This window comes from Schistocerca piceifrons, chromosome 1 (genome assembly GCF_021461385.2).
Source record: "Schistocerca piceifrons isolate TAMUIC-IGC-003096 chromosome 1, iqSchPice1.1, whole genome shotgun sequence".
Classification (NCBI taxonomy): domain Eukaryota; kingdom Metazoa; phylum Arthropoda; class Insecta; order Orthoptera; family Acrididae; genus Schistocerca; species Schistocerca piceifrons.
In genome coordinates this window covers 881,028,068-881,044,457 of record NC_060138.1, presented here as the reverse complement: position 1 = coordinate 881,044,457, position 16,390 = coordinate 881,028,068, and the positions used below count along the sequence as shown (strand labels likewise).

The following is a 16,390-nucleotide window of genomic DNA, read 5'->3' as shown; positions in this document are numbered from 1 at the left end:
GGAGAAATTGGTGGTACATTCCAATGATAGATTTTTATGAGTGTTACTTTTTCAACATACTGTTGCAGTTTTTGTCTTGAACTTTTTGTCCCAATACTTTGTACTATATTTAAAAAATGTTTATTAAATATATTTGCTACCTGTGACTCATTATTTATAACACTCCCATTCAATTCAGTAGTGACGTTACCTTGTTATATGACTGATTGTTTCACTACATTCGATGTAGCATTAAGTCTGTAGTTGGAATTAGTGATTTTTGATATGTGCATGTTCCTTGATTTTTAATAACTTCTCTTAGTAATTTTGACGAGTTTTTGTAGGGTGCAACTACTACAGGATCTCTTCTTGCTCTCGGAAACAGATGTATTTCCCTTTTCCTTTCAGGAGATACTTTAATCACTCTAGTGATATATGATTTTTTAGGTGGCTCTTTAATGACCTTTCTCATTAGCTTATGTGAAAGCTATTTTCAAATGATGATTTGAATTTATCCTGGAATGGATAAAATTTTATGGTAGGACTTGGTTCATTATAAATTTCATCACAGGTCATCTCTTGTAAACTCTTCTTAAAAGCATTTGTCCTGGAGCCATTAATTGTTGTAACTGATTTCCATTGAGGAATATCCATAGTGAAAGGCAGTATGTAATTTGACATAACTGATTGTGCATCTTGATCAGAGAAAACATGTTTTACTGGTAAACAGTTATTTTCTTGCTCTAAAAACACCTGAGGAAACATTATCGATTAGGGTCCTACATCTCGTCGTCTGGAAACAATATTTTGGCGATCAATCTGGCCGCCATCTTCAGGTGAGTAGGCCGTCGCACTATCTTGCTGGAACTGAAATCTAACACGCCGCGGCAGCTTCTTTATACACCGACCATGGGTCCACGATGCATGCACTAAAATAACTGCCCTCGAGTGACAGGCACAACAATGCACCGGTGGGGAAAGCTCACAGAAGTGATAAATCAATATCAAACACTACTGACAGTTTTTGAAGACCGAGACAAGATCCGTTGTTTCTTAATGTCAAACAGAACGGGGTTCCAACTCTTACTTAAAGGATACCCCTTATCTCTGTGTATAATATTGTCAGATAGCCGGATTTCCAATACCACGACACAGGGGCAACCACTTGTGTCTCGTCATACAACATTTTATGTCCTTTCATAAGACAATGTTCCGCCACTGCAGATTTTTCTGGATGAAAGAAATGTGTGTGGCATTGATGCTCCAAGCAGTGATCCTGGACCTTACGTATTGTTTTTCCAACATTGACTTTCCCGCAATGGCAGAAAATGTTGTAGACTCTGGGCTTTCTCAAACCTAAATCATTCGTCACTGAGACCAACAGGGCTCTGGTCTTAGCTGGCAGACGGAATACACTTTTAATACTGTTGTTGTTGTTGTTGTTGTTGTTGTTGTTGTTGTTGTCGTCGTCGTCTTCAGTCCAGAGACTGGTTTGATGCAGCTCTCCATGCTAAACTATCCTGTGCAAGATTCTTCATCTCCCAATAACTACTACAACCCACATCCTTCTGAATCTGTGTAGTGTATTCATCTCTTGGTCTCCCTCTATGATTTTTACCCTCCACGCTGCCCTCCATTTCTAAATTGTTGATCCCTTGATGCCTCAGAACATGTCCTACCAACCGATCGCTTCTTCTAGTCAAGTTGTGCCACAAATTTCTCTTCTCCCCAATTCTATTCAATACCTCCTCATTAGTTATGTAATCCACCCATCTAATCTTCAGCATTCTTCTGTAGCACCACATTTTGAAAGCTTCTATTCTCTTCTTGTCTAAACTATTTATCGTCCACGTTTCACTTCCATACATGGCTACACTCCACACAAATACTTTCAGAAATGACTTGCTGACACTTAAATCTATACTCGATTTCAACAAATTTCTCTTCTTCAGAAACTCTTTCCTTGCCATTGCCAATCTACATTTTATATCCTCTCTACTTCGACCATACTCAGTTATTTTGCTCCCCAAGTAGCAAAACTCATTTACTACTTTAACCATCTCATTTCCTAATCTAATTCCCTCATCATCACCCAATTTAATTTGACTACATTCCATTATCCTCGTTTTGCTTTTGTTGATGTTCATCTTATATCCTCCCTTCAAGACCATTCTGTTCCATTCTGTTCAGCTGTCTCTGACAGAATTACAATGTCATCGGTGAACCTCAAAGTTTTTATTTCTTCTCCATGGATTTTAATTCCTACTCCAAATTTTTCTTTTGTTTCCTTTACTGCTTGCTCAATATACAGATTGAATAACGTCGGGGTAGGCTACAACCCTGTCTCACTCCCTTCCCAACCACTGCTTCCCTTTCATGCCCCTCAACTCTTATAACTGCCATCTGGTTTCTGTACAAATTGTAAATAGCCTTTTGCTCCCTCTATTTTACCCCTGCCACCTTCAGAATTTGAAAGAGAATATTCCAGTCAACACTGTCAAAAGCTTTCTCTAAGTCTACAAATGCTAGAAACGTAGGTTTGCCTTTCATTAATCTATTTTCTAAGATAAGTTGTGCGGTCAGTATTGCCTCGCGTGTTCCAACACATCTACGCAATCCAAACTGGTCTCCCCCGAGGTCGGCTTCTACCAGTTTTTCCATTCGTATTTAAAGAATTCGCGTTAGTATTTTGCAGCTGTGACTTATTAAACTGATAGTTCAGTAACTTTCACATCTGTCAACACCTGCTTTCTTTGGGATTGGAATTATTATATTCTTCTTGAAATCTGAGGGTATTTCGTCTGTCTCATACATCTTGCTCACCAGATGGTAGAGTTTTGTCATGACTGACTCTCCCAAGGTCGTCAGTAGTTATAATGGAATGTTGTCTACTCCCAGGGCCTTGTTTCAACTTAGGTCTTTCAGAGTTCTGTCAAACTATTCACACAGTATCGTATCTCCCATTTCATCCTTATCTACATCCTCTTCCATTTCCATAATACAGGGTGATTAAAAAAGAATACCACAACTTTAGGAATTTAAAACTCTGCAATGACAAAAGGCAGATCTAAGCACTATCTGTCGGCGAATTAAGGGAGCTATAAAGTTTCATTTAGTTGTACATTTGTTCGCCATTTCAGCCAATAAAGATTTTGGTCCCTTTTTCTTCGAAGGTGCTACTGTAACTGGACTACAGTATCTAGAGATGTTAGAGAATTGGCTGTTCCCTCAGCTCAAACAAGAAGCACAACAAATCATATTTCAGCAGGATGGAGCGCCACCACATTGGCACTTATCTGTCCGTAACTACCTGAACGTCAACTACCCGAGGCGATGGATCGGCCGCCAGGCAGCCCGTGACAGAGCACTTCATCACTGGCCTCCAAGAAGCCCTGATCTTACCCCCTGCGATTTTTTCTTATGGGGGTATGTTAAGGATATGGTGTTTCGGCCACCTCTCCCAGCCACCATTGATGATTTGAAATGAGAAATAACAGCAGCTATCCAAACTGTTACGCCTGATATGCTACAGAGAGTGTGGAACGAGTTGGAGTATCGGGTTGATATTGCTCATGTGTCTGGAGGGAGCCATATTGAACATCTCTGAACTTGTTTTTGAGTGAAAAAAATCTTTTTAAATACTCTTTGTAATGATGTATAACAGAAGGTTATATTATATCTAAAAAGAAAGATGATGAAACTTACCAAACAAAAGCGCTGGCAGGTCGATAGACACACTAACAAACACAAACATACACACAAAATTCTAGCTTTCGCAACCAATGGTTGCCTCGTCAGGAAAGAGGGAAGGAGAAGGAAAGACAAAAGGATATGGGTTTTATTCCAATCCCGGGAGCGGAAAGACTTACCTTAGGGGGAAAAAAGGACAGGTATACACTCGCACACACACACATATCCATCCACACATACACAGACACAAGCAGACATTTGTAAAGGCAAAACCCATATCCTTTTGTCTTTCCTTCTCCTTCCCTCTTTCCTGACGAGGCAACCATTGGTTGCGAAAGCTAGAATTTTGTGTGTATGTTTGTGTTTGTTAGTGTGTCTATCGACCTGCCAGCGCTTTTGTTTGGTAAGTTTCATCATCTTTCTTTTTAGATATATTTTTCCCACGTGGAATGTTTCCCTCTATTATATTCATATCATTAATTAGAAGGTTATATTATGTTTCTTTCATTAAATACACATTTTTAAAGTTGTGGTATTCTTTTTGAATCACTCTGTATTGTCCTCAAGAACATCGCCCTTGTATAGCCCCTCTGTATACTCCTTCTGCCTTTCTGTTTTCCCTTCTTTGCTTGGAACTGGTTTTCCATCTGAGCTTTTGATATTCATGCAAGTGGTTCTCTTTTCTCCAAAGGTCTCTTTAATTTTCCTGTAGGCAGTATCGATCTTACCCCTAGTGAGATAAGCCTCTACATCCTTACATTTGTCATCTAGCCGTCCCTGTTGGCCATTTTGCAGTTTCTGTCGATCTCTTTTTTGAGACATTTGTATTTCTTTTTGCCTGCTTCATTTACTGCATTGTTGTATTTTCTCCTTTCATCAATTAAATTCAGTATGTCTTCTGTTACCCAAGGATATCTATTAGCCCTCGTCTTTTTACCTACTTGATCCTCTGCTGCCTTCACTATTTCGTTTCTCAAAGCTACCCATTCTTCTTCTACTTGATTTCTATCCCCCATTCCTGTCAATTGTTCCCTTATGCTCTCCCTGAAGCTCTCTACAACCTCTGGTTCTTTCAGTTTATCCAGTCCCATCTCCTCAAATTCCCACCTTTTTGCAGTTTCTTCAGTTTTAATCTACAGTTCATAACCAATATATTGTGGTCAGAGTCCACATCTGCCCCTGGAAATGTCTTAGAATTTAAAACCTGGTTCCTAAATCTCTGTCTTACCATTATATAATCTGTCTGAAACCTTCCAGTATCTCCAGGTTTCTTCCATGGATACAACCTTCTTTCATGATTCTTGAACCAAGTGTTAGCTATGATTAAGTTATGCTCTGTGCAAAATTCTACCAGACGACTTCCTCTTTCATTTCTTACCCCATTCCATATTCACCTACTACATTTCCTTCTCTTCCTTTTCCTAGTATCAAATTCCAGTCACCCATGATTATTAAATTTTCATCTCCCTTCACTATCTGAATAATTTCTTTTATCTCATCATACATTTCATCAATCTCTTTGTCATCTGCAGAGCTCTTTTTTACCAATGTACATAGACCCTGTTTCGTTGATACGATAGATGACAACTTAATGCATGAAGATATCGGTCCGTATGCGTGGGCTTACGATAAACACTATATCCTAATGTCCCATCATCTCTCATGTAGACCAAAACATCTAAAAACGGAAGTTTTCCACCCTTTTGAACTTCCATCGTGAACTTATATTGGGATGCAGGCAATTAAAATGATCTAGGAAACGATCTAGAGCATCCCTACCATGTGGCCATACCATAAACGTATCATCAACATATCTCCAGAAGTAAATTGGTTTTAAGAATGCCGTCTTCAGTGCCATGTCCTCAAAATCTCCCATAAACAAATTGGCAACTATGGGGGATAATGGACTCCGCACAGCCATTCCATTAATTTGTTCAAAGTATTTGTCATTAAATAAAAAATACGCCAACATCAACACATGGTGACTAAGCTTAGTTGTTTCTTCATCCAATTTTTCGCCAATCAACTGCAAAGAATCTTCAAGAGGAACTCTGGTAAACAGAGACACAACATCAAAACTAACAAGCAAATTCGTTGGACTGAGACACAAATACTTCAAACACTGAATAAAAACCAGAGAATTGGAAATGTGCTGTTCACATTTTCTGACATGGGGACTGAGAATGGATGCTAAATACTTGGCTAAGTTGTAAGTAGGAGCACCTGAATAGCTGACAATAGGCTGAATGGGTACTCCCTGCTTGTATATCTTAAGTAAACCATATAATCTCGACGGGACTGCAGCACAAGGTCGAAGTTTTTTAAGAACATCATCAGATAATGAAAGCTTCTTCAAAAGTGAAAGCGTCTTGCATTCTATGCGTTCAGTTGGATCGTTCTTCAAGCTTCGGTATGCCAAGTCTGCAAGCAAAAGATCCATTTTATCCACATAATCGTCCCGCGAAAGAAATTCTGGTCTTTTCTGATGGAACAGATCATGGCTCTTTCAAGTGAGGAAATGTTATGTTGCGGGGGTGGCACCTGATGCAATGTGAGAGACCTCTTGCCTAACCTTATCAGCTAGATTGTCAGGAAACCTGGACACCACTTGTTCAATGGCGGAAATGAATTCCATGATGGGAACATTCCTGGGTGTAGGTGCAAAATTCAATCCCTTTTCCAATACTGCCAGCGTAGCATCTTCCAGTTGTTTGGTTGTGAGATTAATCATAATGTGTCGATGGGTGTCATCATCCATTATTGTAGACTGAGAAGAAAGCTGTTGAAACTTGGAAGATTGCCTATTGATGACATTTGCATGGACCCAGTCTGATATTGCACAGGATGAGCTGTCAGCTCAATTCCAGGATGCAGCAGACAGCAACGCTGAAACTTTCAAATGCAAATAAAATAAATCCTTGGATTTGAAATCCAGTTGCCTACGTGTAAAAGGAATGCGCTCCCTTACTAAGACAAAACCAGCATGCTTCTGAATGTTGTTGGTCATTCTTGTCCCATTGTAATGAACAATTCTGGCAAATTTAGGTATTATGCCCACATTCCAGCATCTCAGCAGAAAAGCGCGGGTGGTCAGTAGCTTCTCCTTCTTCTTACGAAGTTTATCAAACTTCCTGACAAGTTCAAACATCTCCTCCCTGTAGAGGCTCTTTATGTGGCTCTGTAAACTTTCTGAGCATAATAATTCATTGTACTCTTATCGGGTCTCCAACCGGAACGTCTTGTCATCCGGACACAATATTTCGGCTGTCCATCTGCCCGCCATCCTCAGGTGAGTAGGCCGTCGCACTATCTCGCCGGTGAGGGGGACATTGCTGAGCGCCCTCGCTTATGACAAATGTTGAAACAAATTTGGAAACTATGTTGAAAAATAGAGAAACGCGTAAGGAGTTAAATAAAAACAGTTTTTAAAAAATCTTTGATGGTTTTTATTTTAAGAAATCGGACCTTACTTGCCGAACTTTTGCAGTATTCAAAAGTGAATTTTTCTTTTTGACATAAAATATAATCAGTTTCTTTTTAAGACCATTTGGTTCATGCCAATTCTTTTTTGTCCTCAGAAGGTGTTAAGGACAAACGTTGTTGTTTTTGTTGTTGAAAAATTCTACTTATTTATGAGCTCTGTTATTTCTGTTATCATCCAAAGATTTTGAATGAAGATTTGGTTTAATTCTTGATGTTAAAATGCCACATCAAATTTCCATGTATGGTAATGCTTCATTGTTAGTTCCTTATGAGAAGCAGCATTTCTTTTGATTCATTTGTTGTGCAATTCTATTCTGCAATCACATATTTAAATATCTCTCATTTAGACTTTTGTGCCATGGTTGAAAGAAGGAACTGTACTGCAATTTATACACTGAAATAACTTCTGAAGACCAGTTACTCTGTTGTCTCATCATCCTCTGTTCTGATGCCAGTTTGATTACTGTTTTGCTGGGTAGATGGCTCAACCCATTTCTATTTGGAAATAGAGAGGAGGGAAAATGCCCCCACCTAAGCCCTAATTTTTCTACTGATTTACCTAAGACCAAAATGTTTTAGACTTTTGTGTTACTTTGGTGGATTGAATTTTAGTTTTGAAATCATTGAACTCTTCTTACTGTAATTTTGCTTTTGCTCAGACATTTCATAAAGACCTCGGCTTTATTTTAATCTGTGATGAAGCTCTGTTTGCTTTTTTAGCCACATTCTAACATGGCTGTTGAGCTTAGGTAGCTCTTTCCCATCCTTCACAACCTTGCTCTTTAGTGTACTGTACAATACCCCTGAATTTTGTCCATTGATGCTTCTCATTTTCTGCTTCAAAGGTAAATGTTAAAAGTTGACTGTTCAGGTAATCTGCAGTCTGTTCTTGTCGTAGTTGCTAGACAGAAATACTTTCCTATCATTCTTAACAATCTCTTTCACATTTGTCGCGATTAGTGGTACAACAGCCTTACGTTTACTGATAACCTACTCTTCGCAAGTGAATTGCTTGAGGTCTGCCACCAAGAAATCTAAGATATTACCAATGGTACCATCATGTGTCAGTTCTCTAACTGCTTGAGATAATTATTGGATAAGATATTTAATACAATATTATTAAACAAACCCTGTCCCAGATACTTATTCTAAATGCCTGAGACACAAAAGTTTGAGTACTCACACAACAGTTGAAAATTTATAAATTAAATAAAGAAAGGTATATCAGAGAAGGCATACGTGAATATTCTTTGATGTACCTGTCCAAAGAGTTTATGACGTTGGTGTATGAGTTGCATTAATGTACATTTTTATTCTTTAATAAGAAAAGATGCTGTCAGTTGCTGTAGTTCTGCAACAATAATTTTCATGGTTATCAGAAATGATTACATGTCACCTTTTCTTGTGGTAGAAATTTTTTATTTTGCCACTACCAGTTTCAAGTCACCTTCATCATACGGTATGCAGTTCTTAGTGTTTGTGGGCATTGCTGTGTGGAGTTATTTGCATTCATGAGGTTAATCTTGATGCACTTGTGAATTTACAGTTATTTGCCAGCTGTGATCATTCTACAGCGCTACACAAACTATGCCACATTTAACACCTCCCACAGGCTTAAAAACTTAACTGCAAGTGCACCAATATTAACCCCATGGATGCAAATGATCCCTCCCCCCCACAATGCTACAAACAAACACTAAAAACTGTACACCATCTGATGATGTCACTAGATGACATGGTATCTGATAGTGGTAAAATCAAAAATATCTTCTGTAAACAAAAGGCATCTGGTTGCAATATTTTATTATAGCTTTTATTCATCACAATTGCTTGGTTGCATATTTATATTGGATAAAAGTTTTAATAACTTCTGTTGTTCCATATTCTGTTATCTGAACCTGCTATATAACTTCTTTAATATATTCATTTGTTTTCATATTTTATTCCAAATGAAATTGTTTTATGTACTTTTTTATAGTATTGAAACATTTAGAAATTGACTAATGTGCTAGTTTACAAACTTTTCTACTTTTATTTACAGGACTTTTGGAATGCTGAAGCCTGATGTGGCTGATAAATATGGTGAAATACTGAAAATGATTTATGCAAATGACTTTAAAATAACAAAATTGAAGATGGCACGCCTTACAAAGGAACAAGCACAGGAGTTTTATAAAGAACATGAGGGAAAACCATTTTTGCCGTACGTGTAAAGCAAAGTATACTGTCAATGAAAATGAGCATACTACATACCAGTGTGTTATAAATCCTTTCTATATGTGACTGTTTATACTTTTCCAGCATATTAATTGATGATATTTTTGATGGGTCTGCATCTGAATCATACAGACATCTAGACACAATGTTTCTACACTCAATCTGGCCACTCTCTTCAGGTGAAAACATTACCCGCTAATCTCACTGGAGATTCTCACCTGAAGATGAAAGCTAGGTGGACTGTAGAAACATTTTATCTCGATGATTGTATGATCCAGCTGCAGATCCATCAAGAATATCATCATCCTTTCTTTGTGTTTGCAAATGTCATTAAACTGTAGACTGTTTATGATAAATTATTCTAACTGATTATAAAATGTATTTGGATATCAATTAGAATATTTTTAAAAGATCACAATTTGTCTGCTAACATGTTACGATTAAAATTTCGCATGTCTAATTTCAATGGAATTTCTGCATTTGCTATTGCTATTTCAAAGTCTTATTTCACGGAAAAGCGTTAATTACACCACAGTACTTTCTGTGCCTCGTTGATTATGAAATTTATTTTGTGTCCCATTATGGAATTTATTTAGTGTCCCACTATTAATATAAGGGGCGATCAAAAAGTTTTCATTCGGAGGCCGTACAGTCCAGAATCAGTAAGACTATCACGTAAGATTGCTGTGAGTATTGAGGCAATCATTGTATTGATGCACCAGGTTGAAGATACTCTTTTCGTAAAACACTGTAACTGCCTAATGCACGTCCTTGTCCAACAGGTACTGACGACCCTTCAAGGCATTTTTTAAGGGACTAAAGGCGTGAAAATTGCATGAGGGGAGCTAAGGACTATGGATAGGTGCTTGTGTGCCTCCAATTTGAGTTGGCGTGACTTCTGCGATACATTTGTGATAACCAGCTTTATCGCGAGCCAGCAGCACATTTTGCTCACTTACAATTAAACAGTGTTGAACTCACTAATTAGACTACTGTTGCCAACACAGGCATATTTGTATTTAATATTAACAACTTATTTAATTGTCTATGAATGCCAATTCTCACTCATTGACTTCAGGAGATGGGGCAACTTCTGCATTACAACATTTTCAGTATGGGGATGGGCATTATCGTGAGGCAGCAGCATCTCCTATTACAGATTCCTTAGGCTTCCAGCCTTGATTGCCTGCCATAATTTCTCCAAGACTGCGCAGTACCGTTCCCCAGTGATGAAGACACAAGGTACCTTGAAATCAATAAGCAGTCAGGAGATCAACCAGCAGCTTCTGTCAGATACCTCTTTACTTGCCTTTATAGGTCAGTGTTATTTACTTTTTTAGTAGAAATTTGAGAATACATTAGTTTTCATACTTCGTCGAAGAAGAAAGTATTGCAAGACAGAGAAGCTGCAAACCATTGTGTCATCTGTGCATAGCAAACAGCTATATGTTTGAGTGTAGGATGGCAATTGTTGCTCTGATGAGGGAGAATCCAGTTGGGATAGGCAGCTTTTTGAATTATTTTTGTTGGTTGTGTTTGACAGCTTTGATAAACTGTAGAAATGAAATACTGTAACATGTGGAGTAGCTGTATAATTTAATTTTAATTGTGTGACCGATTTTAGCCAGAGACCATTTTCCATTACCCGATGTACAACGTTGTATAGCAGGTACTGAAAAATGGTCTCTGACTGCGGTTGATCATAAAATTAAAAATAAATTATACAGCAGCTTCATGTGTTACATTATGTCAGTTCTGTGTTTGAATTATGTTGAGACTTCATTTATCAAATGAATTTTGATAGGTCAGACCCATTGATTAAATGGTCATTCTACTTTTGTTGTTAGGCTCTAGCAACAGTTTCTAACTACATGTTCCCGAATGCAGCAAGAAGTTACAACATGCAATGGTGATTGAACTGATATTTGTAGTTATTTGTTCAAAAGAATATATTGCTAACTCATTCCAACTATGTGTGCTATTGTTGCATTCACTTGAAGTGAATGTACCTCCGTTTGCATGTAATTGTGGTACTTTGTGCCAGGCACATGGCAGCACATTTTATTGGAGAGAAAATTCAAATGTGTTATTGCTGTGATTGTTTGCAGTCTCGCATTTTTATTCTGAGGCTAAGAGCCTTTGAAATTCTACATAGATTACATGAAAGCAGGGAATTAGCAAGGAGCTGGATGTATGGGTACATTTATTATTAAGGTGGTAGTGATGACATTAAATTGTAAAGGGTGGTAAATTTGAGCCTTCAGTGAGTTCCATCATAGACTAAAATTATGAGATCTTCAGTAGTATGATCAAAGGCTAAAATTTTTTAGATTAATCTTCAGTATCTAGAGCTTGGAGTGTGTGTTGTGCACATGTTTGATGATTAAGAATTTATGAAGCACGTGTACAGTATGGGTCAAACTTGGAGTGATGTTGAGTATACTGTGCATTGTATCAAAGGTTACCTGAAGAAAAACACAAAGGTACACTGCAAAGCTTGATTTATAAAGATTTCTTCTGTTATGAGAGAAAGAGATGAAAGCTTTGCCTTGCTGTAGGAGATATGTGCAAAGAGCCAAAATGATGTAGTATTTAGCTAAGGTAGGAGAGGCCTTTGAAATCCTATTCATAGTGTGAGATAATGTTCGTAACAGATCTGGATGGCACATGAATAGTGAGTTTTAAATAGCATAGTTTTATTGAGAGAAAAAAATGGCTGATTCTGTTTCTCTTGTTGAAGCCAATTTGCTTCTGTTTCCATATTGCGAGTTGAGGGTTGAGTTATATGTAAGTGGGCCATATATATATAAAATCAGAAAAAAGGTATTTTTCTCCACAAGTTCTTTCTTGTGTTACAGATTCTTAGTTGAGTTTATGACATCAGGACCTGTACTAGCAATGGAACTAGTTGCGGAAAATGGTATAGCCAAATGGCGCGAAACTATTGGACCAACAGATTCTGAGGTTGCCCGTACAAGTGCCCCAGAGAGTGTGAGAGCAAAGTACGGCAAAGACAAATCATACAATGCTGTTCATGGATCTGATTCAGTAGAAGCTGCTGAAAGGGTATACCTTTTTCGATCCTTATGTTTTTCATTGATTCATAGGAGGAGAATTGCCTTAAGTAATGGTTGACGTGACAGTGTTGAAGTAATTATGTTCATGCAGTCTCTGTGTGCTACAGTTCTTTCATGCTTTCATTAACATAAGTAAAGCTATCTGTTTACCAAATTAAATGGAAAATACATATGCCCTGAATCAACAGGCGGCAATAATACATATAAAATGAACATAGGCTAAGTTAGTAAATTTTCAGTCTTTTACATGTCCTGAATCAACAAGTGGCAATAATACATATAAAATGAACTTAAGTTAGTAAATTTTCAGTCTTTATACTAAATGTACTGTTCTAAGTGTAGTATCCATCCTTCCATGTCTGTCAAGGTTAGCAGCTCTGCACCTGGTGAGATGTGTGAGTTTCGCGCTCTTGTAAATATAAGTCATTTAGTTTGCAGTAGCACCTGGTGTAGTTGACATAACTCAATAAATGCAGGGTGACAGTTACTGAACTATATGAAATAAAATCGTCATAAATTCTGAATAATTTGCATTAGGACATTCAAACTTCACAGTTGGCCACGGGGTATGATGGGAATTAGTATGCTTATGTATGGTTTGGTTTAGCAAAGAAGCTCACTTTCATTTGGACGAGTTCATCAGCAAGCAAAATTGATGCATTTGGGGGACTGGGAATCCACATTTCATGATCTAGAAGCCTCTTCACCCTCAACGGGTTACTGTGTGGTTTGCAATGCCCAGTCATGCAAATATCGATGCGATATTCCTAGATGGCACGGTGACTACCAAACAGTATGTGAAAGTTTTTGGAAGATCATTTCATTCCCATTATCCAAAGTGACCCTGATTTTGACAAGATTTGGTTCATGCAAGACAGAGCTTGATCGCATTGAAGCAGGAGAGTGTTTGATGCCCTGGAAGAGCACTTTGGGAACTACATTCTGGCTCTGGGTTACCCAGAGGCCACTGGCATGGGCCATGGCTGCCATATTCTCTGGATCTGAACACGTGTGACTCCTTTTTGTTGGGCTATATTATAGACAAGATGTACAGCAATGACCCCAAAACCATTGAGGAACTGAAAACAGCCATTCAGGAGGTCATTGAAAGCATCAATGTCCTGACACTTCAGCGGGTCATGCAGAATTTCGCTGTGCGTCTGCACCACATTGTCGCCAATGATGGTGGGCATATCAAATGTCATAATATAAATCCAAATATCCCTAGTCACGTTTACATGTCGAATAAAGTGTGTGATGCTGTAGTTTGTAACTAATTTAATTTTTTTAAATATAGTTAAATAATTGTCACCCTGTATGTGAATTAATGTGTGGTTTAAGCCGTGTAAAATGTTTCAGTTTTCTTTCTGCATTATTCCGGAAAACCCAAAAGGATTGCAAAGTCTGGTCATAGTCGCATTTTTGCCTATGTTTTGGCACTGTAATCATAGTTTTACTCTTTTGTATTTCCAGCAATTAAAGTAGAGCTTATCTGTTCATTATTTAGTTCACACCTCTGGAAGGTAGTGTAAGTTTTAATTTTTTTTCCCATAAAACTTGTACGAGTAGTTTTTTTACACACAGTTTTGTATATGTATTTCCTTGTTTCTCAGTAATTTAATTAAGTCATTATTACCAAATTAATATTTGATCATGATGAAAAGTGGCTCACTTGACTTAGAATTGTTGCTTCCGTGGTATTGTGTGATGGATGCTATAGTTTTTTTCAATTGGGTGACAGTAGTGGTGTGGGAATCAGGAAAGTAAATGAAGTTCTTCAGTGGTTTTGTAGGATAGGCAATAGAGTTAGGAAGATAATGGAAGGGGACGAGAAAATTTCTGCCCTAGGCTGAATTATATATAGCTAGAAAAGATTTGGGAAGGTTAAAGAGGAAGAATGGTGAGAAATGGTAATAGGTCATAGAAGGAAAAGGCATAGAACTTCATCTGACAGCTTTGTGATGATTAGGAAAAATAACTATGACTTATTGCTTCATTTAGAAATGGGTCATCCTTAGGTAGAGACAGGTATAGACAGGGCACAACAATCTTTCAATAATAAATAGAAAAATAAGGATGTCAGTTAAGAGAGAGAAAATTTTGTTGTTATGTGGTTCTTGTGCTAGAGGTGTTTGCTAACTTTGGTAGGATGAACCTGGATAAGAAACAAAGTCACAGATTTTTTTATTTTATTTTATTTTTTTATTTTTTTTTTAAAAACTCGTGCTGATCTGTGTCAGGCGACAAGGATTGGGATAACTTTTTAAAGCATTCAGGAAACAGAACACTGTGGTTGTAGTGGGTTTTCTGGACAGTAGTACTGACAGAGAACTGGTGAAGGCAACATCACCATTGAGAGTTACCAGTGTTGAATTTCTATCTGTTCTGAATTGCTGTGACTGACCTCATTTGAACTCTTCAGCCAGGAGAGTTAACTTGGAATTGGATGACTGCTTACATTGCATGCATGGTCACACATTGGCATGGTTCCTATTGATTCTGGCAACAGATGTGATTACACTAGGCATGCCCTTTTCAACAGGAAATGGATAGGTAACATGGTTAGGTTAATAGAAGAAAAGCCAAGGAACCAAAGGAGGAGGGGGAGCTCTATCATGAGTGGTAAAGTATGTTACAAGTGCCATTGTAGCACCTAGGGTATGGAGGACAGAAATAAACCAGGATTTAAAATAGCTTAGTATGAAACAAATTTTCAGTTGGAAAAAGGACCCAAACAGTTTAATTTCAGCAGAAGACAACAGTACAAACAATTGTTAGTTGAGGAAAAAATTAAAAAAAAATATGTACAAGAAAGCTTGCACCTTAACACCAGCTTCGAGCAAGCAGTCTTCATGAACTTGTAGAGCATCTGTTTCAAGCGTGGAAAGAAATTCCTCACAATGACATTCAGATGCTGTTTACTTTCATATTACAACAAATACAAGAGTATATTCATACCTGTGGATCACACCTGATACTGATGTTGATGTTATTATGGATTTTTACTTCACCTAAAGAGGCTACAACTTGATGAACCTTAACTGTGCATAGCTACAGGGTGAATGGGGAAGTATGATTGAAATATCAGTTTAACAATGCCAGAATGGATTAGGAAATGTGAGTGATGTACCAAAAATATCCAGAGAAGTGTACAGCATATTTATTTTCCAGTTTATGGACCTCTGAGGCAATTACCCATATAAAGAAGTTGGGGAAAGAAAAATTTCACTGACTGCACCATATTTGTTGGTGAAAAGAAAATTACTGATAGTTGGATTGCAACATCACTGAATAAATAAAAACCCAAAAGACATTCATGCTATTTTTTCTGTTCACATTAGCTGCATGTAAAATACATCATTATTCATACACCTTATGAGCCAGAAGAATATGTTGTCAATGGTAATATGTAGCCCACCCATTAATATTCGTCTTTAAAGTTATGGGTTGAAGCACATAGTGCTCATATCTGTAGGGCAGATTTTACAGTGAACCAATTCATGTGAGAAAGAAGCATGTGATTAGTTGGTGGTTTGTACTGTCACAAAGACTGAATGGCATCAGAATCAAAACTAGCCTTTCAGTTTGAGTATATGACCATATCATGTTTTTAATGAATCATTAGTCACGAGGATGGCTAGAGGACAAATGTAAGGATGTAGAGGCTTGTCTCACTAGGGGTAAGATAGATACTGCCTACAGGAAAATTAAAGAGACCTTGGAGAGAAGAGAACCACTTGTATGAATATCAAGAGCTCAGATGGCAACTCAGTTCTAAGCAAAGAAGGGAAGGCAGAAAGGTGGAAGGAGTATATAGAGGGTTTATACAAGGGCGATGTCCTTGAGGACAATATTATGGAAATGGAAGAGGATGTAGATGAAGATGAAATGGGAGATAAGATACTGCGTGATGAGTTTGACAGAGCACTGAAAGACCTGAGTCG

The 16,390-nt window shown here is 37.7% G+C and overlaps 1 protein-coding gene across 3 annotated transcripts in view; it reads left to right on the top strand.

The window, feature by feature from the left end:
• The window catches only part of LOC124716536 (nucleoside diphosphate kinase 7-like), an 88,692-nt gene that overhangs the window by 38,888 nt on the left and 33,414 nt on the right, over positions 1-16,390 (top strand). For all 3 annotated transcript variants that reach the window (XM_047243184.1, XM_047243181.1, XM_047243183.1), the window contains 2 exons: positions 9,194-9,355; positions 12,228-12,435. In XM_047243184.1, the coding sequence (XP_047099140.1) occupies positions 9,194-9,355; positions 12,228-12,435 (370 nt within the window). The remainder of the gene's footprint in view (positions 1-9,193; positions 9,356-12,227; positions 12,436-16,390) is intronic.